Consider the following 23,832-nt stretch of genomic DNA (forward strand, 5'->3'; position numbering starts at 1 on the left):
TGTAACTACTTCAGAAATTTAGAAATTGTATTTGACCCACTTGTTGTGGATATGTGCTGTCCAGTATGGGAACTACTAGTTACAGCTTTTGAACACTTGAAATGTGACTAGCCCAAACTGAAACTCTTGTAAGTGAATTAGTACCAAAATGAAGTAAATTATCTTATTAATATTTTTTAGTATTGATTACATGTTGAAATGATAATAATTTGGGTATGTTGGGTTGAATAAAATATATTATTAAAATTAATTTCACTTGTTTCTTTACTTTTTAAAATTTGGTTATTTGGATTAAACCAAACATTTAAGTTAATTTTACTTGTTTCTTTTTACTTCTTTTAAATACGGTTATGAGAAAATTTAAAACTACATATGTAGCTCACATTCCTGTTGCACAGGGCTTTATAAACAATGAGAAAAATAGGAAATAACCTTAATTGAGAAAATAATGTACTTCATTCAAGTACTTTTGTACATTCAGGTACTTCATTCAGCTCTTTAGGCTTGTTAGCATGTTTAGCTTCATGATGTATTTTTCATCATCACTTTTATTAAATCTGTCTTCTGTTGATTTTTAAAGTACGTTGATTACATTAATCTTCCAAAATACAGGGAAAGGAAAAAATAGCATATAGACATCTTCCTAGCTAACCACGGACTCTAGTAAAATGTTCTTGTAAGTTGGTAAAATCCCAAATACTTGTTTTACTGGGTAAATATATTTACTTTTAGCTGTTTAATGAAGTGAGAGACCTTGAGTTTTGTTTGGCCAAGATGACCTTTTATTAGGCAGTTTCATCAGGGGCTGGTGTTTGGTTGAAAATGATGGGGGTTTTCCCTGTCTTGAAATTTGTTTATAACGGTTATTTTTAATTTAATTTTAATTTTAATCTGGAATTTTATAATTCCAGAGACAGTGCTCTTGAAGTTATAATTATTTTGGGGATGTTAAATGGGAAAAAAATTGAGAATGTGGTGGTCTCTATTTCACCATGTAATATTAGCAATCTGTGGCTTTGGAAAACAGTAGCAGAAAATACTGCTGAGGATGTGTGTGTGTCACATTCTCTTTTGCTGATCTTTAGAGACATACAGTTTTGCTTACCAGTCAAATAGGAATAGATTATGTATAAGATAGAGAACATTTCTTAGATGTTTTCAGGGAAACCAGAGTGATTGAGACAAAAAATTTCTCTGAAGTGAGAGGAAACTAAGAACTGTGTATTACATTTCTTTGATTATACTTGTTTATAAATTAATATTGATTTATGCACTAAGACTATAAAAGAAACTAAATTTATCATTTTGGGCGATGAGTATTTAGATTAATATTATTTTAAATTATCTAAGTAACACATTCTCATTGAAAAAAGAGACAATTCAGATGAAAATGTTTCATTCTGTCATCCATTCCTTTGCCTTACATAGCTATATAAATAATATATACACGCACCCAAATGTACATATATATCTGTATATACAGCTTTGTATTTATTAGAGTGGCATTTTATTTTGACATTTCTGTAGCTTCCTTTTTCATAACTTAATGTCTTTGACTTGCTCTTTCCCTTTCTCCCTCTTTTCCTCTCCTGTCTCCCTCCTTGCCTCTTCCTCAGAAAGACTTTTATCTCATTCTTTTAAATTTCTGTGTGGAATTTAATAGTATGCACTTAATTTTATTCATGTTCTTATTTTGGATATTGGATTACTGATTTGTGAACATACCTGTTTATGCTTCATTACAATATATTTTACAATAAATGAGTGATTCACAGTGAAGATTATGATTACCTAAAAGAGAATAGTATTTCTTGAGGTTCATTTTAAGAATGTAGTTTACCTACTTATATTATGAAGAATAGATAGGGCTTCCACTTTCTGCTTCTAGGCATAGTGCTCCTTTGAGGGTTCTCCCCATTCCCTACCAGCAGCATTTTGTTTTTCCTTTTGACTTTATTAATCTTATGGATCAAAGCACCACTAATAATAAATTTTTTTGAACATATGCTACTATTAAGCCAAGTCTTTTCCAGTTTTCAGGTCCAGAAAAGGGAGACTTTACAGTTACCTTTATTAAATTTCTTTCTGAAAGAAATTCTTACATCTTTTTTATTTTTAAAGACATTTAAAATTTATTAGAGAGTGAGCGCATGCGTACCCATGCACACATGCTGTGGGGCTGGGGGAGGAGCAGAGGGAGAAGGAGAAAGAGAACCCCAAGCAGGCTCGGTGTCCAGTGCAGAGCCCAACTGATGCAGGCTTAATCTCACGGCCCTGAGATCATGACCTGAGCCAAAAGCAAGAGTCAGACGTTTAACCAACTTAGCCATCCAGGTGCCCTGAAGCTCTTGTATTTTTATTAGATTCCAGGCTTTTGTATCCTGATCCATTCATTTATTTAACAATATTTAACAATATTAAATCCTCACTAATTTATTTATTCAACAAATGTCATGTGTTCACTGTATGTATGTAATAGTGTACTGAATATTCTATGAAATAGATACCAGAATAAAAGCATAGTCTTGTCTTCAGGGCTTAGAGTTCATTGGGAAGATAAGTCTTATATAAAAATTATTTAAGGAAAAAATTAGCAGTGATAAAAATATCTTCCAAGGATATTGAGGCATGGGAGTGGTAACTTTTGTTTTGGAGGTTCAGGAAACATTTCCTGGAAGAGACAGAAATTTGAGATAAATGTGAAAAGTTTTGGAAGAATTTATCATGGAAACTTAGGTACTGTGTGCTAGAAAGAGAATAATGTGGAAGCATCTGCTATTTCATATGCATTATTCATTACTTTCTAACCTATTATAGAAAGAAAATCTATTTTAAAAATTCAGTGTGTAAATTTTTACAGATTTACATGATTAATACTACCTAGTATTGTAGCTCATATATATTTTTTTGATGGGGAAACATTTTTTAAAGATTTATTTATTTTAGAGAGAGCACATGCTTGAATGAATGGGGTTGGGGAGGAGAGAGCGAGAGAGAGAGAGAATCTCAAACAGACCACGTGCTGAGCATGGAGTCTGCTGTGGGGCTTGATTTCACAACCCTGAAATCATGACCTGAGCTGAAACCCAAGAGTCGGATGCATAACCGACTGAGCCACCCAGCACCCCATGGCTTATATTTTCTTAATTATGGTATCTTCTACATAGGAGTCTTTTACTTTATTTGAAACACCTGTGTCCAGAGTGAAAGAAGTCTACCACAATGATGAAATAAATTTCATCTTATATACTGTAATTTTTTTTCAAAAACACTTCTACTGACTTCATGAATGGAATCGCATTATTTATTATAAGGCTTATATTTCATATCCATCTCATTTGAACTTCAGATCTTCCTAATATTAGGGATGACTTACATTTAGAAAGCTTCCTTTAGAAACTTCTTTTTGGAAAGGAAGCAATTTTCAATCTAAAATTGCAGAGTTTTACTGTGGAAGAATGTAGTAATTCTTTGGATGTCTTTCATCTACTTGTTTTTCCATATCAGATTTTATAGCTTCTACAAATTTGTTAAATATATCTTTGTATTTCTTTCCAAGTCATTGGTAAAATTATTTAGTGTTAAGAGACAGGTAAAGGTACCTTTTCCAAAATTGACACAATCTATTAATCAGCGCCTTGGATATAGCTTTTCTATTTCTCATGAATAGTTGTTCAGTTACTTATGGATCTAATAGCCTCTGTTACTTATCTCGTATTTCATCTTGCCATGAATCAGTGCTTCTCAGTCAAGGGTGACTTGTCTCTCAGGGAACCTTTGGCAAGATCCAGAGACATTTTTGGTCATCATTAGCTGGCAGGTGTTATGGCGTCTGGTTGATAGAGGCTAGAGATGCTACTAAACATTGTACAGTGTGCAGGAGAGCTCCGTACAGAAGGAATATTTGGCTCAAAATGTTAATGTAGAGGTTGGAAACCTTGCCTTACCCTATCAGAAGAGAATTTGGTGAATGTTTTGTTGAACTCCAGATAACCCTTATTTCTAGATTCATTTCGTTTGCTAGTCCTTTAACTTACAAAAAGAAGCACTTAGGTTAGCATGGTTTATTCCTGTGATCCTTGTCTTGTTGAATATTCCATTTAATCTGCTCTTGATATTATTGCACAGAATTGTCACTAAACCTTTCCTCTTCTGTAGTTCTGTGTTTGGGGACCTGCCATTCACTTTCTGGCAATTGGGATTCCATTTCTTGTTTTTAACCTTTAGACACTTCCATTTTATAGATGAGTCAAAAGTCACGGTTACTGCTTTAGCAATTTTATTCACAGATTGACATTAACTGAAACGTCTTTATAGGAGCTAGATGCTTTCTTACAGTCTTTTTTGCCTAATAGTTTGTTCTTTAGGCCTCTTTTAAAAGTGCATATTATGAGACCTGAAAAAAAATTAAGTGGCATAGGGGAGCACTAGAGTATCTAATGATTTTTGAGGTTCTGAAGCATCTTTGAAAATGAGCATACTGCTGTTTGTTCTTGAGACACATGTTTTACTGTCAGGCACTTGTGAAACTTTGAGAGACACAGGATTGTATTCTAGAATGCCGAGGAAGTAGGATTATATTAGGAAAGTATAATTAAATAGTAATAAAATAATATACAAGTGATTTATACTTGGCTCTGATGCTGAGACAATTTTGTTACCTCCTCTCATATGTGGGAAAGTGGAATGTGAATGAAAGTGGGGAATGGCATTGTTGAACCACTCTCTTTACTCTTGATGGCCAATCAGGTTTCCTCCATGCTGCCTGTTTCATACCTAAGAATTGTAAGAAGCTCTGTGTGATGTACCTGTGTCCCATTGTCCAAGCCTCCCCTTGAGGCTCCCCTTGCTACTTTCCTTTTTCTGTGAGATCCAGTGGAGAGAGAGGGAGGGAAAGTAAGTAGTAAATTGTTCCACTTTCTCCTTCTGTGTTACATTTTCTTAGTAATTGAAACTGGCAGTGACTTTCAATGGACTGTTATTCCTACTCTGGTGGGGAGTTGGGACCTATGTGGTGGATAACATCACAACGCAAGCCGGTACTTTTTTTCCTCTTATATATCATTACTCACCTCACTAGGCCTCACAAATTACGGGTTTATTTTTAAAAAAATATAATGAACTCTGTTCGATTCTAAGAGGATTTAGTGGTACTGAATCATGAGCTCTCTTTCTTGAGTAAAAATGGTCAATCTCAGAGGTTTTATTTAATTATACTAAAGTACAGAATATTTGATTCACCACATAAATGGTGTGAAGATGGATGTTTAGTTTCTCTTCCATCCACCTAATTAGCAAATACTTATTAAAGACTTGGCATATGTTTGAACCTTTCTCTACTTCCAAAACCAAAATAACAGTTTAGGTTTTTGACTCAAAGAAGTATTGAAAAGGAATTTTGTAGGAAAAGGCTCTCAGATTCCTTTTGGAAATTTTGTAGGAAAAGGGAACTCAGATTCCCTTTTTAGTTTTTGACTAGTTGTTGCAAAATAAATTATTTTTAATCTCTGTAGCCAGATCTCTCTAGCACGATCTCCATTAATTTGTTTCTTTTGTGTTCCAGACGAAAGGAATGAACGTCAGAATCCCAAACTCTAAGTAGGATGAACTCCATAATTAGATTTTTTTCCTTTTTTGCTTGTAAATAGATTTTTATATGGACCTGCACATTATTTTCTTTCTCTTTCATTTGTTATCTTTTCTAAATAAATGAATGTCTCTAACTCAGAGTGGCAAAGCAATCTTCTTTCCCAGGCAATTCCTCTGCTGTATGTTGGATAATGCTCGTTTATTTGGTGATTGTTACCACATTTGAGGTTATGTTGTGTATAAATAAAAATAAATGGTGTTTTTATAAGGAGACAGATATCCTGGAGGGAGATTCTAAGTGTTCAATTGCCCATGATTTTCAACTAGGTCTGAGAAATTGGACTTAGATCTATTTATCATTATTGTATTATAAGTTTCTGCGGAGAAGGGAACACAAGTTGCCTTTGGCTTCTGAAGGTGCAAGAACAAATTTAGGCTTATTAAAAAATAAGAACAAATGTTTAAAAAAGAGAAATAATCATAACTTTATTTGGAATGTTTCATTTCTACACTTTAGGATCGTAAAATATTTATTTTATGTGAGGATGGTGACAGCAGCTTCTGTTAAATGACTGTCTTCGGCAAGCATTGTTCTCACCTTTGGCCTCTTTTGCCTTCTTTTTCCATAACGTATTGGTATATAGCCTTTGAAATATTAAGGACTAAAGGATTTTTAAGACAGCCAGTTTAGAAGTCATAGTACAGACAGTAGGACTCTTGATTTCTTCAGGTTTTCTGGTTTTGTCAAGGCAAGATGACCAAATTCTTTCAGATATATCTGCGACTTTATAGAACACCATATTTTTCTATATTATCCTTAATGAAACCCTCTGTATTTATAAGAAATACCTTAATGCTTAGGATCATGAGTTTACTTTTTTGTTGTTAGTTTTCCCAGTCACTGTAAGGAGTATGGGGAAGTGCATAAATCATGGAATACTATGTAAGTGTCAAATCAAGGAAGCCAGTCTTTTCTCTTTTCATAGCTGTATTTCACTCAAATTGCTTCTACTTTCCAAGGGGCCTGGAGAGCTATTTATTTTGTGGTTAGCAGAGTAAAAGGCGCCTTGTATGTAGTTTTAGCTTAGTACAATATAAACACAGTTGAAATTTTATGCAGAACACTTCCATATTTTTTTGAAAATTCATGTGTAATTCCATTTTTACTTAAATTATGAAAATGCTTATAAAATTATGTCTGTGTTTGGGGTATAGTACATCTTTTGGATCTATAGCTTGAAGACATTGTTAAGTTTGAATTTGTGTATTCTAAACCAAAAATTCAGAGAAAGGCTCTATTACCCTCCACTGTTACAAAGAGATCTCTAGTAGAGAAGGCTCGTGAAAAAAGACCCCACTTTTAGGGGTGACATACCTATAATGGTAAGGCTAACCTAAAGGAAAAGAGTGATGCATTTTTGTTTTTTTGCCAGCTTAATTTTACTGTTCCCATAATATTTTTGAGCTTTGAAATTCGAGATTAACTTTTAATGACTACATGGATCCATTGTATGGCTAGACCACAATTTATATAGCTCTTTCCCAGTTTTGATTATTTCTGTTGCTTACATTTTTCATGTTCCTAATAGTGTGCTAAATGTTCGTGTATACAAATATTTGTCAGTACCTCTGATTATCTCCAGGAATTACTGGGCTAAAGGTTATGAACATCTTTAAGGGTCTGCATATATTTTGCCAAATTGCTTTCTGGAAATTCTTTCTGGTTTACATGTTTTCATAATCAGTGTTTATATTAGAACTAATAATACATTATAGGTGATTTTTATGGTTGGTGTACTTAAGTGGAATGGTGATAATGTCACCTCTCCTTTGCAAAACCATCAGAATCAGACACCTTTTCCCACATCTGGCAGGGGCAAAGAAGGATCGATTATCAGGCAGGGAGAACAGATACATCAGTTACTGAACCTAATCTGCTGGCTGACTCTTGTTAACAATAGTTATACTGAAATCTGATAAGTATATCAAGCCGTGGATGTGCTTAGAAAAATTTACGAATGAATTTTTATTTTAAGCTTGAAGGTAGATTGACTGTAGTTGAAGATAAAACAAGTATGCTTTAATTAAAATCTTTTGGTTGCAGGTTAAAACCTGCTTATTGTAAAAAGCCTACTTTAAGCAAAATGGCATTTGTTAGGCCATTGTCACATCTCACTGAATGCAAGAATGAATCTTTAGTACCTTAGTTTAAACATGTTCAGCAAACTGATCAAGGGTAAGATTGGCCCCCATTGTGATCCAAGTGCCCACTCCTGGTCCAGTTGTTGGTGGCAAGGAGTATGGAGTCATCTTACAAATTTACCCATGATTATTGCAGGCCCTTGGAGGGTAGCCTAAGGTGTAAATTTCTGGGAATTTGTAGCGAACAATTCATTTGTGATGAATTTGCTTCAAGTGGTGGATTACTTTTTATATTTAGTAATCAGAAACCTGCAAGGGTTTCTAGTTTGTAGAGTTCATAGTTTCATTTTAACTTAGTAATTGGAAAGTAAGACGAAGTCCTTTTTGATTTTTACATATCTTAGGTATTTTCCTCTTTGAGATGGCAACCACATAGGAATAGCACAGTACCTGGCAAATGCTCTTGGCTGAACGGAGGACTATTTGAGAGGAAGTGACTCACTCATATGTGGCCTTGCATACCAAATTTATGAAGCGGTCCCTACCACCCCTAGTGACCCAGTCTTCACAAGTGCCTTTTAGATTTTTCTTTTTATTGGATGTCTTTTGTCATTAGGCCAACACAAAGAGCTTTTTATCTTGTGAATCACAGAGCCAAACAAAATTTTTTGAGGCCCTTTTGAGGTACACTGTTGTATCCAAGTTAGACTAGAAAGACTAGAAAGCTTAGAAAGACTTTTAAAACCAGATATTTAATGGAAACTTTTTAGAAAGATAAAATGTAACAATGTGCTTAAAGTCTTAAGTGAAGGCTTAGATATTTGCTAGACAGCCCACTTCATATATAGCTAGACTCTGACAGCTTCTTGCCACCTCTGCAAATACCACCTAGTCCAAGGCGTCAGCATTTCTTCTGTAACAGCAGTAGCTTTCAACATGGTCTTCCTGCATTCGCTTTTGCCCCTTGACGGTGTGTTCTCCAAAGGACAGGACTTAAGTTTGATCACTGCTGAAAATTTTTCAGTGGATTCTTATTCTAAAATAGAACCTAACATTCTTTGCATGACCTGGAAAATCCCACGTGATTTGACTCCTGCCTCTCTCACCTTAACTCCTGTGCTATAGCCCCTTTGCGCTGCAGTCACAGTAAACTCCAAGCACATTCACTTGAAGTTTTCTGCATTTGCCCTTTTCATTGCCTGAGGTTACTTCATTGCTTATCAGAGAGGCTTTCCCTGACAACCATAACTGAAAGAGCATCCCCCATTGCTCTTTAATTCTTTCATCCTGTTTTACTTTTTCTTTATAGCGGTTATAACTTGACAGCATATATTTGTTTACTACTTTTTTTTAAAATTTTTATTTTTTTTTTAAAGATTTATTTATTTATTCATTCAGAGAGGACGAGAGAGAGGCAGAGACACAGGCAGAGGGAGAAGCAGGCTCCGTGCAGGAAGCCCGATGTGGGACTCGATCCTGGGTCTCCAGGATCACACCCCGGGCTGCAGGTGGCGCTAAACCGCTGCGCCACCGGGGCTGCCCTATTTGTTTACTTCTATATCTTTTCCTTTTCTAGACCCCAAGCTTCATGAGGTCAGGGATTTTGTCTTTTTTATTCATTGTTAAATCCTTAGTGTTGGTGCATAATGGGTGCTCTGTAAATATTTGTTGAATACATGAGTAAATAATTATATTTGTGGGCTCTGGGTGGTAATTGACGGGAATTGTTTATTACATGTGTGGCATTGGTAAAGGTGAGGATAAGTATTGAATTCAAGAGATAGGAAGAAAAGAAATCAGCATTCTTTAGCTCTGGTATGCTTTCTATAAAGCTGATGGAAGTGGTTGCTTTATAAAATTAGAATCGATATTTTATAATATTTGGTTATATTCCATTTAAGATGAAGAAGATGACTTTATGTGTAAGAAGGCAGCTTCTAAATCAAAAGAGAATGGAGGATCTACACATAGTTATCTTGGGACATCAAACATGAAAAAGAATGAAGAAAACACTAAGACCAAGAATAAACCTTTATCACCAATAAAACTTACCCCCACGTCAGTGCTTGATTATTTTGGAACTGGGAGTGTCCAAAGATCAGATAAGAAGATGGTAGCAAGCAAAAGAAAAGAGGTGAGTGTTCTACATGCAAGCAAGAATATTCAGGGTTTGTACCCATTCACTGTTTTTAATAAGAGAAATTTGGATGTTATAAATAGGTCTGTGTTTTTATTAATGATAATTGTTTTTCTGTGATAATGGATAAACCATATTGCCATCATTTTAGAGGGTGAGGAAGTTAAAATATTGCACATTTAATTTTTTTATATTTGAAATTGGGAAAAGATAATTTAAATCATAAGAATAAATTGTAACTCTTACAATTTAAATACTCAGAATGCAAATTCATGGTATCATTGACCTCAGCCAGACAGAATTGGACAGTAAGCTTATTCCCATTTGAGGTCATAAATATATAACTTATAAATAGGACTCACCTGTTATATTTTTGACCTTTCTACTTTGGCTGCTGTTGGATTTATTTTTTTCTGGACATTTAAGAAACAAATACGGATAAATAAAAGTGAAAGTAATCTTCTGAATTCAGCCCTGCCAAATGGTGTGTGTATATTGATTTCATTAGTGCCTCTATCGGACAAATGTAACCATTTACACACACACATTGGTTTCCCAATGCTCTGGATTATTCTGAAGACTATATGTTTATAGGTTTTTTGCAGGGTACTTCTTTTGAACACTTCAATAGAATTAACTGAAAACCATCTGTTTATAGGATATTTGCTCATTAGGAAATTGGATATGGTTAGGGAGTAGCTGTGAACATAATCTTCTGGCTGGTGTGCAGTGAAACTATTTTATAACATAAACTTATCTCTCACTGGTGTATTTAATTAGCTACAGTAAAAAAAAAACAAAAAAAACCCACCTTATTTTTACTTAAGGTTTATGCTGATCTTGCTTGATTTTCTTTGAAATAGCCTTCACAGAATGCAGATGATTCCAGATTAAATGATGAAGCCATTGCCAAGCAATTGCAACTTGATGAGGATGCAGAGGTATTGGCATTTCATTTACGTATCATTAACAACTTGATGTTGTATCTTGCTATTTAGTCTACTTAGGCAAACAGTTTGGGACTGTCCCAGTTTAATTTTGGATTGACTCTCATTGTAAGAATTATGTGTAAAATGAGTTAAAATATAATTTATAAAAATTTAATTTTATGTAAAAGATAAATAAGAGCAAGGGATGTTTATTTAAAGATTTATTATTAGATTTCTTTGAATAGAAGCTGTATTTAGTATAGTTAAAATAATTTAATTTGGTCATATCCTTTTTCTTTTTCACTATGGGTAATTTCATCCACTCCTGTGGCTCTAAATACTATATATATGCTGATGATCCCTAAATCTGTTCTAGTTCAGAGTGCTCTCTTGGGCAGTACACCTGTTACATTCATTCAACAAATATTTATGAGCCCTTACTGAGTATATGGCACAGTTCTAGCTTAGGTGTTAAGGATACTACAGTAAAAACAAAAAGAAAAAGAAAAAAAAGAAAAAAAAGTCAGGTCATCATAACTACTGTGAAGAAAAGTGAAGGTATAGATAGTTTTAGGGATGATTAGTGGGGTTATGAGTGTTCCATTTTAAATAGAGGGGTTGGAAAGGCCCCTCTGAGGAAGTGACATTGGGGAACAAAATGAAATGACAGTCTGACTGCCTGGAGGAAGATTTCCTCTAAACAGAACTGCAAGTGCTTTTCTTAAGGTAGAAACATTTGATTTGATGAATTTGGAAATCTTGTAAGTCATGACAAGTCTCTGTAACCTACCAAAAGGACTTGGAATGGTAAGGGTTTTGGATTCTAGTTTTTGTGAGATGAGAAGCCATTGGAATGGTTGAACACAGAAGTGGACACAATTTGATGGATCTTAAAATTATTCTGGCTACTGGGAGGCTAATAAACCATGGTCTGGCAAGATCAAAAGCAGATTAGTTTGGAGACTACTATGGTTGGATAAGTGAGAGAAGATGTTGCCTTGTACCTGGGTGATAATGGAAGGGGTAATGAGGAGTGGTCATAATCTGTATGTGCTTTGAAGGTGCAACCTTCCAGTTGTTGACAGATTGGGTGTGAGGTATAAGGGAAAGAGAAGATGAAAAGAGGACTCCGTGTTTTTTGGCTTGAGCAACTGGATCAATGATGATACCATTTATTAAGAGGAACACTGGTACAAAGAAGAGAATTCTGTTTTGGACATGTTAAGTTTGAGATGTCTAATAGATTTCCAGGGGAGATGTGGAGTAGGTGTTTCTATAGAGGAATCTGGAGCTGGGGAGCGGGGAGATCTAAACCAAAGATGTATGTTTGGGGATCATTAGCATTTGAATGGTATTTGAAACCTGTGTAACTGGATGAGAGTATATAAACAGAAAAGAAATCTCAGGATTGAACTCTAGGGTACTATTAATATGTAGAGGTCAGGAAGAGGAAGATGATCCAACGACGGAGATTTAAGAAAATGGCTAGTGAAGTAGGAGTTTGAGGAAAGCTTGGTATTTTCTGGAAGCCAAAAGAAGAAAGGATTTCTAAGAGCAGTGTTTGTCTCCGTCAGAGGCTCCAGACCTTGATACCTAATGCTTGAACCCCCTTGCTATTAGCTTAAGTGTCACTTTCTCATACTTCCTAAACTATATCAGAAACCCCTCTTATATACTGTGTTGTACCCCATTGTAGCTACTTTTAAACACTTCTTATAATTAGTATTTGTGTGTCTTCCTATATGTAGGTTCTAAGCTCCACCCACCAGGGCTGTTTATGTTTTGCTTAACTTTTGTGACATCAGTGCTTATTTTAGTGCTTGGTGTAGAAAAGGCTCTTATTAAATACTGTGAGAGAACAGTATTCCAGTTTTATGAAATACTTTGGCAGTTTGGAGTTTGTGTTTTCAAAATCTTTTCCATCTTATTTGATTACACTGAGTTACATAAACCATAAACAGGTATCCATATGACTGAAGGTAGCACAAATGGTTTAGGTAAAACTGTGATTTTAAGGATATGACTTCTTATCTGTCCCGTATACTGGAAGTCTGTCCCACCCTTTCCTAACTTGCTGTGGTACTTCGTATCATAAAACCATATTTTCCCATTTCTGTCACATTCTTTTAGAATCTTGTTTGAGTAATTTATTACTCTGATGATGGACTTTGAGGGTCTTTAATAACTGTGATGTCTTTTTTTTAAAAAAAAAAAAAACAGTGATGTCTTTTCTAATTACCTTTCCAAGACTTTTTTTCTCTCACTTTTACCTCTTTGTTTATACATTTAATAAATTGTGTGTCTAATATCTAACAAGTTAATATGTTAAATACTACCTGTGCTAAACATTGTATTTAAAATCAGGACTTTTGATCAAAGGATGCCATAATTACCAATAATGAATTTCTAGTGGGAGTATTTACATTTCTTCTGTTCTGGCTTCTCAAATTCTCTTTACTAACGTATACTACATAGTGTGAAATTTTGGGAAAATGATACGAGTTTCAACCAGAAATCCTTGCAGGGCACTTGGAGGTTTAGAGTTTGAAGGACCTTTCAATGATGAAGATTTTTCATATATATTTTTTTTAGTACTTAGATGTGTAATTCAGATATGGTAAGTAAATATTAGGCAACAGAGAATGTATTGATGTGCATCTGTCTGGCTTGCTTATGGTTCTGTGTAGCTCAAGATTATTTTATTAAAAAACAAGAAGAGGCTTGGTTACTGTGTTCTCATCAGGTATATGCCAATTTCCAAACCTTTTCTTTTCGATTGGGTGATTTGAACATTCTTTCCTTTGTTTGAATAATATAAGTAGGCTTTTATTTGATGTTACATTAAGCTGTTTTATCAGGGGGCATAATACCAGTGAGTTTGTAATGAGAAGTATATTCTGCTACACCTTCTTTTCTGGAAAACCTCCATTTTGCTGCAAATGAAAATACTAGAAATAATAACAAAGTAATTAGAATATCTGTGTGTTATATTAGCATGTTAGGAAAACTTCTGTGATATGGTGGCTTAAATTCTCAAGTCAGAACAGATATATTTGAATTAGTGACTGAAAATGGAAATTTGATGATTATATTGTGTGCAAGGAAATTACATAATTTTCTTTATTTCTTAGATTTACTTTTTTTTGTGCCCTTCAGACTATTGTTTTTCTATTAGGATGAGATTCTTTTCAGAGTTCTTTGTAGAGTTCAAAATAAATAGAAATAAGAGAACTATAAGTGTTGTATTGGGACTCTTAAAAACTATAGACTTTGAACATTATAAGTGAGAAATGTGATTTAAAAATATGCACAATTTGTTTCACCTGTAAAACTAAAAATAAGTGTTCTGAAATCTAATTTGACTTAATGAAGCAATCTGTGATACTGAACTATTAAGTGGAAGAATGTCATACTTTGTGGAAAATGTTTTTTCCAGTTTCTTCTAAGTATCATGACTCAAACATTTAAAAACTTTTATTTATAAAAAGAAAAAAGCTTACTCTCTTGATACCTTTTACAGTTGGAGAGACAACTGCATGAAGATGAAGAGTTTGCCAGAACATTAGCTATGTTGGATGAAGAGCCCAAGACCAAAAAGGTGGCGTATCACCAAATTGTTTGTACTCTGAATATATATTGCAGATCAGTGTTCCCTTTCAAACCTGTGTATTCTAGGCTCTGGAGATAACAACCATGAATAACTCTTCTAGAAAGAAGCTAAATTATTGTAATTTTTAACGATGTTTTTGGGGAAGCTCATTGAGAAACTTATTCTTGCTCTAAAAGGAAGATTGATTGATCCAAAGCCAACCAGAATCTTTCTTAACAGTACAATGAATTTTAGCTTGTACTTACTCTCTGTCACAAATGAGCTCTTATGTACTTGTTTAAAGAATAACACAAAAGTTCTTAAGGAAATTTAAAGTTTAATAACTTTATTTATTATTTTTTAAAGATTTTATTTATTTATTCATGAGTCACAGAGAGAGAGAGAGAGGCAGAGACTCAGGCAGAGGGAGAAGCAGGCTCCACACAGGGAGCCTGACATGGGACTCGATCCCGGGTCTCCAGGATCACGCCCTGGGCTGAAGGTGGCGCTCAACCGCTGAGTCACCCAGGCTGCCCAAAGTTTAATAACTTTAATGCTAATTACTGGTTTCTTCTTTTTGGAACACATTTTTGCTAATTCTAATTAGCAATTTTAATATCTGTGTTAGGACAGCCTCCAATAATAATGAGTTTATTTTTGGGAGTCTTTAAAAGAATCTGTTTTTTTAAAGCACCTGATCTCCAAAAAATTAGTCTTGTTTCCATGGAACCGCATTCTGTTAATATTGTGAATATTAATACCTATTTTAAAAGATTTATAGTTGGTGGATATAAGACAATAAGGAATGGAGGGACTTTGTCGTTTGAAAACCCTTACTCCCCCTAAATGCATTCAAGTTATAATTATTTTTTATTTTTATTTTCTTAAAATTATAATTATTAAAAAAAATACTGTGTTATGCATCCCAGTTTGTAACCTCTTTGTAAAATGGAGTTTTGAGGGAGCACTGGAGAAATTTTTTTTTTCCCTCTCTTGAGAAAGTGTCTGTCTTCTTTTGAGCTTTAGATTGTTTTTTAAATTTAGTCTTTTGGGTTTGGATTTTAGTTTTTAACTGCATAATACTAACAATTTAAGAATTGAGATGAAAGAAACAGAAGCAAGTCTTCCATTCTCACAAGTTGGGAACAACTGTGATAATTTTTATAGATGTATTTTTTATAACTTTTCATCAGTTTCCTTATCTATAAAGTTAAAAGTAAGAAAAAAATGCTTCATTTTTCCGAGAAACTTTATGGATGAATGAATGAGAATTTATTATATTGTCTTCCTGCTTTGGAATGTGGCCCTTAGAATTAAAACTTAATTAAATTAAAACTTTGGTCAATCTTAACAACATACTTTGTGATAGTAGTTTTCCCATTATTTGTCACATTTGACACTTTAAATTTTCTTAGGCTTGGAAGGACCCAGAGGAGCGAGAAACGTTTTCATCTGTCCAAGCCAATTTACGTAAAGCAGGAAAACATAAATCTCCTCATAAAGGTAATACTAACAGAGAAAAGTAAGCTAGAACATTTATTTACCTTTACAGAAGAAAATTCATGATGACCCGTTTAAACATTCTATTCAGTAATTGCCTTGTATTGTTAGGTAGACATTATTTCATAGGAATATTGAAACATGTTCTTAGATACTTTGAAAGCTATATTTGGATATTAGCTGTTGTTGAATGCCAGTCTATAATTGTTGTAAAAAATGTGTTTCATTTCTTGGTTTCATGTTAAGGTTAATTTCCAAGTGCATTGCAACATGTGGGCTTCAGTATAGATGGCAAAGATGTTTCAAGCTCATAGAGTTGACTTGTAGTTGTCCATGTCATCAGAATCTTTCCTGCTGATTGTAGGTTTTATTTTTTACTGGTCCTGATAATCTAAGCATCTGCTAGTATAGATGGTCTTACTCCCTATAAGTAAATTCATTTATATAGCCTTGAAATTACAGAATTTTGGGCTTTCAGATTATATTACAAACACAGACATTTTAAAGAAATATTTATTTATTGGGACGCCTGGGTGGCTCAGTGATGAAGCATTTGTCTTTGGCTCAGGGTGTGATCCTGGAGTCCTGGGATCAAGTCCCACATTGGGCTCCCTGCATGGAGCCTGCTTCTCTCTCTGCTATGTCTCTGCTCTCTCTCTCTCTCTCTGTGTGTGTCTCATGAATAAATAAATAAAATCTTCAAAAACTTATTTGAGAGAGAGAGAGAGAGAGAGAGAGAGTGTGTGTGTGTGTGTGTGTGTGTGTGTTTGTAGGTGGTGAGCAGGGGAAGGGAAGGGGGGTGGAGGGGTGAGGGAGAAAGTCTCAGGCTGACTCTGTGCTGAGCAGAGAGTCTGACACAAGGCTTAATTTCATGGCCCTGAGATCATGACCTGAACTAAAACCGAGAGCTGGATGCTTAACTACTGAGCCACACAGGTGCCCCTACAAACACAGAATTTTTATGTGACATTCTACTCAGTAAGTTTTCTCTGTGTAAGTTTCAGGTCATTGAAGTTTATCTGTGGAATAAAGGCCATGGCCTTAGATGTTTATGATATCATTTGAAGTAATGAGTCATTCATTCATTTATTTTATTTTGAGGAGGGAGGGGCAGAGGGAGGGATAGAATCTTAAGCAGACTCCACATCCAGTGTAGAGCCCAACACAGGGCTGGATCTTACAACCCTGAGATCCTGACCTGAGCAGAAACCAAGAGTCCAGTGCTTAACTGACTGAGCCACCCAGGTGCCCCATGAGTCCTTTATATTTAAAAAGACAGATCCTTTAATTTGAACTGGTTATACAAAAATGTACAAATGTTTAAGTTTTAAAAATAAATGTTCTGTATAAAGAACTAAAATCTTTAAGATTTTCTTTTTAAAAAATATTTTATTAATTTATTCATGAGAGATAAAGAGAAAGAGAGAGAGAGAGAAAGGCAGAGACACAGGCAGAGGGAGAAGCAGGCTCCGTGCAGGGAGCCCAACGCGGGACTTGATCCCGGGTCTCCAGTATCACGCCCTGGGCCGAAGGCGGCGCTAAACCGCTGAGCCACCTGGGCTGCCCAAGAACTAAAATCTTTTTTTTTTTTTTTTTTTTTTAAGAGAAGCTGAGCTGTTTAATCACCTCCTTGGCCAGACTCAAGAACTAAAATCTTAATATGAATATTAAGAGATCACCATATTGTGTGCTACTATTGAAAAAAAGGTCTTGATTTGGAGTATCATTTTTTTCCAAAACAACAGTCATATTCTTTTCTTTCTTTCTAGTAAAAACAGAACAATTTTCAGATGGCAGGAAGAACTGTAGTCCTAAGAAGCAAGCTAAATGTGAAAGTTTGATAGGATCTCAGCAACATTTGAAGTCATCACCTCACAAAATAGAAACTTCTCCAAAAGCCAGTTCCAAGTTGGCCCTTTTGAAAAAAAAAGGAGAGAGTTCTTATAAAGAAACAGAGCCTATGACTTCAAAAAGAAAAAATGCTGTTGAATTAAAAGGACAGACAAAGACTCCTAAGAAACCCAAAAGTTCTCCAGCTAAAAAAGAGGTAGAAATTTTCTAGAAGTTTATCATTTGGGGGCTATGTGTTGGCTTGGGTTTGACTGTTTTCAAGTTTACTTTTAGCTTTATAAGTCATGGTAGTACTTTTAAGCTATCTGACTTAGATGCTTTTGCAGAATATAGCTTATTAATGTAGCTAAATTAGCCAATATTTATTGAGTGTTAAACTGTATTAGATATTGCAGTAATACATACGATATCTCATTTAATCTTAACAACAACCCTGTAACGTGATAGTTTTTAATGATGAGGAAACAGGCTGATGAAAGAGTTAAGGAACTTTTCCAAGATCATCCAGCTAGTAAGTAGCAGAGCCAACTTTTAATTCAGTTCCTCTGAGGTAAAAACAAAACAAAACAGCAATATAATAACATGGTGGCTTTTGAGCATGGACTCTGGAGCCATTTTCAGATCATATAGCCCTGCCATTGAGCAGATGTATTACTTCTCTCTGCTTTGGTTTCCTCATTTGTAAAATAGGGGTAATAATAGTACCTGAGTTAGTATTGGAATTTTGGAACAGTGCCTGGTACATAATAAGTGCTATGTTTTTGTTATTATTAAAATCATTTGAATTTGTCCTGAATGTACCCCATTTTGCTCTTGTATAACAGCATTGAGATAATGAAATCATTTGGAAAGGCAAAAAACAATGAAATAATGCAGTATAGTTTTCAAAATTTTTGTTTTTATATATATTTGAGAATTGGATGATTTCTTAAGATCTCTATTTGGACCCATGTTAGATTCATAATGAGAAACCACTGTTCCTTCAAGCCTCTTAATGCACTTTGAGTTAAAAGTAGAATATTGTCCATTTTAACTGCTTATCACTTTTTTTTTTTTTTTTGTGCAGAATAGTGAAATGGTGATTTCTAGATGCTTTTATTTGTGGCCATTGCTCATAAATATGCTTGAGGGAACAATTAACATTTGGTTTCAGATTGTTTTTCACTAAATGCTTATCTGGTAGATGAATGTTTTTCTTCAGGCATACTAAACATGTTCATTTTATAGAGGCTAGTCTATTTTTATTAAAGGAGAAGAAACCTTTAAATGTTGCTTTATTCTTCACCTTATTTTTCAAAGTTAGAATAGAAATGACTTAGAACTTTTATTTTAGCATTTGGGAATATCAAAGCATTTAATAAATTCAGTCTACCCGGGTTAAATAATTTTGACTTCATAAATGGATGTGCTTCAAAGTTACTTTATAAGTGGTTTATAAATCATAATTATGTTTTTTATAGAATCAATGCTATAAATAAATAATTTTCCCATTTTGGTATGCTTTGGATTCTCCTTTGAAGCTTATTAAATATATGACTTGGTAGTCTGAATAAGTGTATTTTAATAAGCTCAGATGGATATGAATGCCCACCAGCATTTGAGAACCACTGTTAAAACAGAGTCTAGCAGCTTCTAATGGCTTACTTAGCTTATAACCAAAGCAGCTTACTTATTTTATTGATTAAAATAATTTATTTGTATAAAAGTAATATTTTTATTCTCAAAGGGATTTGAGCTGGCTTATAAGTTGAAAGAATATGAAATGGGAAGTAGAAAAAACAAGAGACCTTTCTTGTACTGGTTCTGAAATCAGAATTATTACGGTCATTTTCCCCCAAATACACATGCCCCAGCCATATCCCATATTTCTGAATCAGATACTTGGAGTAGCTTTGCGCAGTGGCAGTATCGTAGCCAATGAGGTTTATCCGAGGTGCGATTATTGCTAACGGAACCTTGGAGTGAGTCCAGGGATATATAGTTTGAAAAGTTTCCCCACGGTTTTCTGAGATAGACCCAGAGGTCTATATGAGAGAAACAGAATAGGAGACATTAAACCTAGAAAGGAGGTGGTGGCATATAGAATGTGTCTACTTTTTGGAGTAAAGCTTGCCTGTTGTTTGAACCTGCTGTGTATAGGAAGCCCTCAATCGTCAGCCTGTAGTACTCCTATACTCAGAGGTATAGGGCCATTTATGTTGCTTTAGGGGTGTGCAAGGGTATAGGATAACATGAGATATCTTCTTGTGTGATCAAGTATACCTGGGGGGGAAATTAATTTTTTTCATTAAAATACACATGGTTATATTATGGAAAAGAACTTGAAATTCACATGAATTTTTGAAATGTACTTTTTTTGTTTCTTCTCTTGGTGCTAGCAGCTTGGTTTATGTACCTAATCTGCCCTTGCATATGTGCCTTTAGAGAGTCAAAAGGCTTGAGAAGAGCTGATACAAGGATGTTTATAAGCCAGGCTTATCTATACTGGGGAGTACTGTATAGCTTAGCTAAAAATGTTAATTTCAGGACCAAACACAGAAGTGACTTAATGTGTATTTATTGATACGTATTTTGAATTTTACATGAATTTGCATGACTTTATTCAATTTCCCCCCCTCTCCCCAAAGTCTATAAGTCCTGAAGATTCTGAGAAGAGACGCACAAATTATCAAGCGTATCGAAGCTACTTAAATCGAGAAGGCCCCAAAGCCCTGGGCTCCAAAGAAATACCAAAGGTATGAGTGCTAAGAGGGCATGCTGTTTTGTTAGGGCCTCTGGTCCCTGGGTCCGTGCATGTATTCACTATGTTCATAGCAGTAGAGAATTTATAATTAAAAATGGAGGGGATCCCTGGGTGGCGCAGCGGTTTAGCACCTGCCTTTGGCCCAGGGTGCGATCCTGGAGACCCGAGATCGAATCCCACGTCGGGCTCCCGGTGCATAGAGCCTGCTTCTCTCTCTGCCTATGTCTCTGCCTCTCTCTCTCTCTCTGTGTGACTATCATAAATAAATAAAAATTAAAAAAAAAAAATGGAGAGGGGTCCCTGGTTGGCTCAGTCAGTGGACTGTGACTCTTGGTCTCAGCGTTGTGAGGTCAACCCCCACATTGAGTGTAGAGATTACTTAAAAAAATAAAATCTTAAAAAAAAAAAAATTAACAGAAAAGCCTTAGTCACCATCTTTGTGATTAGGGATTTTTATTTATAGTATGAATTACTGCTTGATACTATTAGAAAAAAATTTCCCTTAAGTAACCAATAACCCTGGAGGGGCTCAGTTTTGAGGAATATGGTAGTCATAAAACCAGAGCTTTTTGCTGATAGGTGTGGATCCACCAGAAAGGGAGATAGAAGGTATACCAGAAAGAGAAGGATAATCAAATGTAATAGAAGATTTCTGAGAAGGTAGAGAGGAGGGGATTCAGATTACAAATGGAGATTAGTAGTTCCCCTAATAAAGAAGGGATGAGGATGAACCTTACAGGGCTGCGGGGTTGCGTAGGAGGCTAGAGGAGGATGTCAGCCCTGCCTCTTGCATGTGGTGTAAGAAAGACTGTAAGACTCAGCAAGCTCCCGAGAGGACTTTTTTTTTTTTAAAGATTTTATTTATTTGAGAGAGAGAACATGCACAACTGGGGGAGGAGGTGAAGGAGAGGGAGAAGCAGACTCCTTGCTGAGCAGGGAGCTCAATGTGGGGCTCAATCCCAGGACCCTGAGATCATTACCTGAGCCAAAAGGCAGATGCTGAACCGACTGAGCCACCCAAGTGCTGCTGCTTGAGAGGACTTTAGGCAAAGTGAAGTTCTTAGGGGACTCAATGAAGGCAAGATGGTGGAGGAAATACTGAGTAGAGGTTGAGGATATTAGGTAGGTTGCTGGTCCCACATGTTCTAGAGTAGAAGAGTTTGGTCGAGAGGCTAATAATGCTGAGATTGGTTGTAAAATAGGTATTCAGAGCCACAATGGTTGATAGTTCAGGATAGGTGATTAGGGTGTGGGATAGAGGCTTGCATTTGGACTTTCCCAGGGTCATTTTGAATTTGTTGAGAAGAATTTAAATACCTTATTGTTCACAAGATTATTTCAATCCTAGAATCATAGGGCTTGAAGGGACCTTGAGTCGTTAATCAAACTTTTTCTCTCCAAGCAGATTCATAGCTTTTTTCCCCCCACTAAGAAAGATTCTTTAGCAGGATGGTGAAAGATTGAACTTGTATTGGGGTAGTCTTTGATATTTGCTTAGCTTCTTCATTTCAGGCCTGTTTTAAATCTATATTGATCCCAATTCTCTGTTCAAAGGGTAATAAGTAACTTGGAATGGTTTTTACATAATTTTCATTTTCCTTGGTTATTTTATTGAACCATTGCAAAAATTTGAAAAAATCTATAACTGTACATAGTTCCAATTAAGATTAAGTGTCTCCTTCATCCAGTTCTCTTTGGCTAGTATCTTTTGTATATTAAGTTATCTTTCTAATCAAGAGATAATATGATTTTGCCTTTAAGTTACTTACAGTTTGTTCGATTTACTATCACACAGAGAGAAGGGCAAGAGCTCAAACTTGCTTAGCCTTTTTAGAATCAAATCTTTCTTTTTTAACAACAAGAAATTCTATAGGTGGATTTTATCTAGTTTATTTAAAGTTTTGCAAATTAACTAGTGGTTTAAATATTAAAAAGACATGAGAGTAGTATGAATAGATTCATAAGCTTTAGTGAAGTGTAGTGGATAGATATTTTTCATTGCTGGTTTTTTAAGTTTTTTAAATGCAACCTACATGAGAATTTCTCAGGATTTAATTTCAGGTTCTACTTACTTGCTGTGAATTTCCTGCAAATTTTTCATGCTGAGATTATTTATGATGTCAAATGAGAAAAATCAACTTCCTGCAGTATTGATGCCAAATATTTCTTTGGAAGGTTACCATGTAATTTCCTCTCTGCTTGAACATTTTGGTTTTTAGGGAGCTGAAAATTGCTTGGAAGGCCTTACATTTGTAATCACAGGAGTGCTGGAGTCCATCGAACGAGATGAGGCCAAGTCTCTAATTGAGCGTTATGGGGGAAAAGTAACAGGAAATGTCAGCAAGAAAACAAACTACCTTGTCATGGGTCGTGATAGTGGACAGTCCAAGAGTGATAAGGTGGGTCCTGCTATCTTTTTGACACAGTGAGATAGTCTGCTTGCCTTGGCAGGCTCTTACTGGGAGTATTTGTAGTAATGCCCTCTACACAGAATTAAATGAAGAGAAAAATTAGAAAAGTAATTTCATCCCTATATTATTTCTTCTGCAGAAGTACTCTGGCTTCAACTTCAGGATTTTGGCTTTCCAGTTGAAGGCATAGTTCCTGTTCAGTTGAATTTCTCAGTGTAGTATTCTAGTTTAGATCATTTTTCAAAGATAGAAGCAAATGCAGTTTTCTTTTTCTTCTAGGCCTAAATACTTCTATATATGCTACTGTGAGACTCCATCTTAAGTTTTGTTTATTGAAAGCTCTTTTTGTGTTGGGGAAAATTATGTTTAGCCAAGTAACAGAGTATCTGATAACTGTGGTTTGGCAAATAGCTGCTTATTTTCTTACCTGACAAGAATCCCAGAGATAGGCAGTTGCAGCGGATGGCCCAGCAGCTCTGTGATGTAGCTAGGCTACTTCCATTCCCCATCTGTGACATCTTGATTGTGTTAGCTTTGGTCTCTGTGCACCTTGCTTTGTGTTACAAGGTAACTATAGCTGTAGGCATTCAGGTCCCCATTTAAGGCAGGAAAAAGGAAGCATGGCATGATGTCACACTTGTTGTGATTGGCTTTATAAGAGTTTTCCTGGAAATACCTCTTGTAGAATTCCCCTTAAGTCTCATTGGCCAGAGCTGTCATATGGCTGCTATTCATAGCTTATAAGGGAGTTTGGGGAGGATGAGGACTTTTCTGATTTTCAATCGTAATTCTTCACTCGGAGGTGGACACATTGGAGTTATTTTAACAGAGAAGATGGTGGGGGAAGACAAAATCTTCCAGACGAGTCCATCCTGGAAGGCCTGGAGTGGCTTTGTGCCTCCTAGGGTAGAAGAAAAGATAAAGCAACCCACAGAAGTGGT

At 35.3% G+C, this 23,832-nt stretch overlaps 2 protein-coding genes and 1 pseudogene across 12 annotated transcripts in view; 2 read left to right on the forward strand and 1 right to left on the reverse strand.

Moving 5' to 3' along the window:
* WDR19 (WD repeat domain 19) overlaps positions 1-23,832 on the reverse strand; it is a 172,412-nt gene that overhangs the window by 41,809 nt on the left and 106,771 nt on the right. For 3 of the 10 annotated variants that reach the window (XR_012021657.1, XR_012021614.1, XM_072807310.1), the window contains one exon: positions 20,279-23,792. The exons of the other annotated variants lie outside the window; for them this stretch is intronic. The gene's annotated coding sequence lies outside the window, so the exon portion shown is untranslated. Of the gene's footprint in view, positions 1-20,278; positions 23,793-23,832 lie in introns of those variants that run through there. 10 annotated transcript variants of the gene reach the window in all.
* RFC1 (replication factor C subunit 1) overlaps positions 1-23,832 on the forward strand; it is a 72,879-nt gene that overhangs the window by 30,506 nt on the left and 18,541 nt on the right. For both annotated transcript variants that reach the window (XM_072807378.1, XM_072807381.1), the window contains exons 5-11: positions 9,633-9,865; positions 10,732-10,809; positions 14,318-14,395; positions 15,802-15,889; positions 17,656-17,933; positions 20,365-20,472; positions 22,700-22,879. In XM_072807378.1, the coding sequence (XP_072663479.1) occupies positions 9,633-9,865; positions 10,732-10,809; positions 14,318-14,395; positions 15,802-15,889; positions 17,656-17,933; positions 20,365-20,472; positions 22,700-22,879 (1,043 nt within the window). The remainder of the gene's footprint in view (positions 1-9,632; positions 9,866-10,731; positions 10,810-14,317; positions 14,396-15,801; positions 15,890-17,655; positions 17,934-20,364; positions 20,473-22,699; positions 22,880-23,832) is intronic.
* LOC140624019 (U4 spliceosomal RNA) lies at positions 19,626-19,691 on the forward strand (annotated as a pseudogene).

This window comes from Canis lupus, chromosome 2, assembly GCF_048164855.1.
Source record: "Canis lupus baileyi chromosome 2, mCanLup2.hap1, whole genome shotgun sequence".
Taxonomy (NCBI): domain Eukaryota; kingdom Metazoa; phylum Chordata; class Mammalia; order Carnivora; family Canidae; genus Canis; species Canis lupus.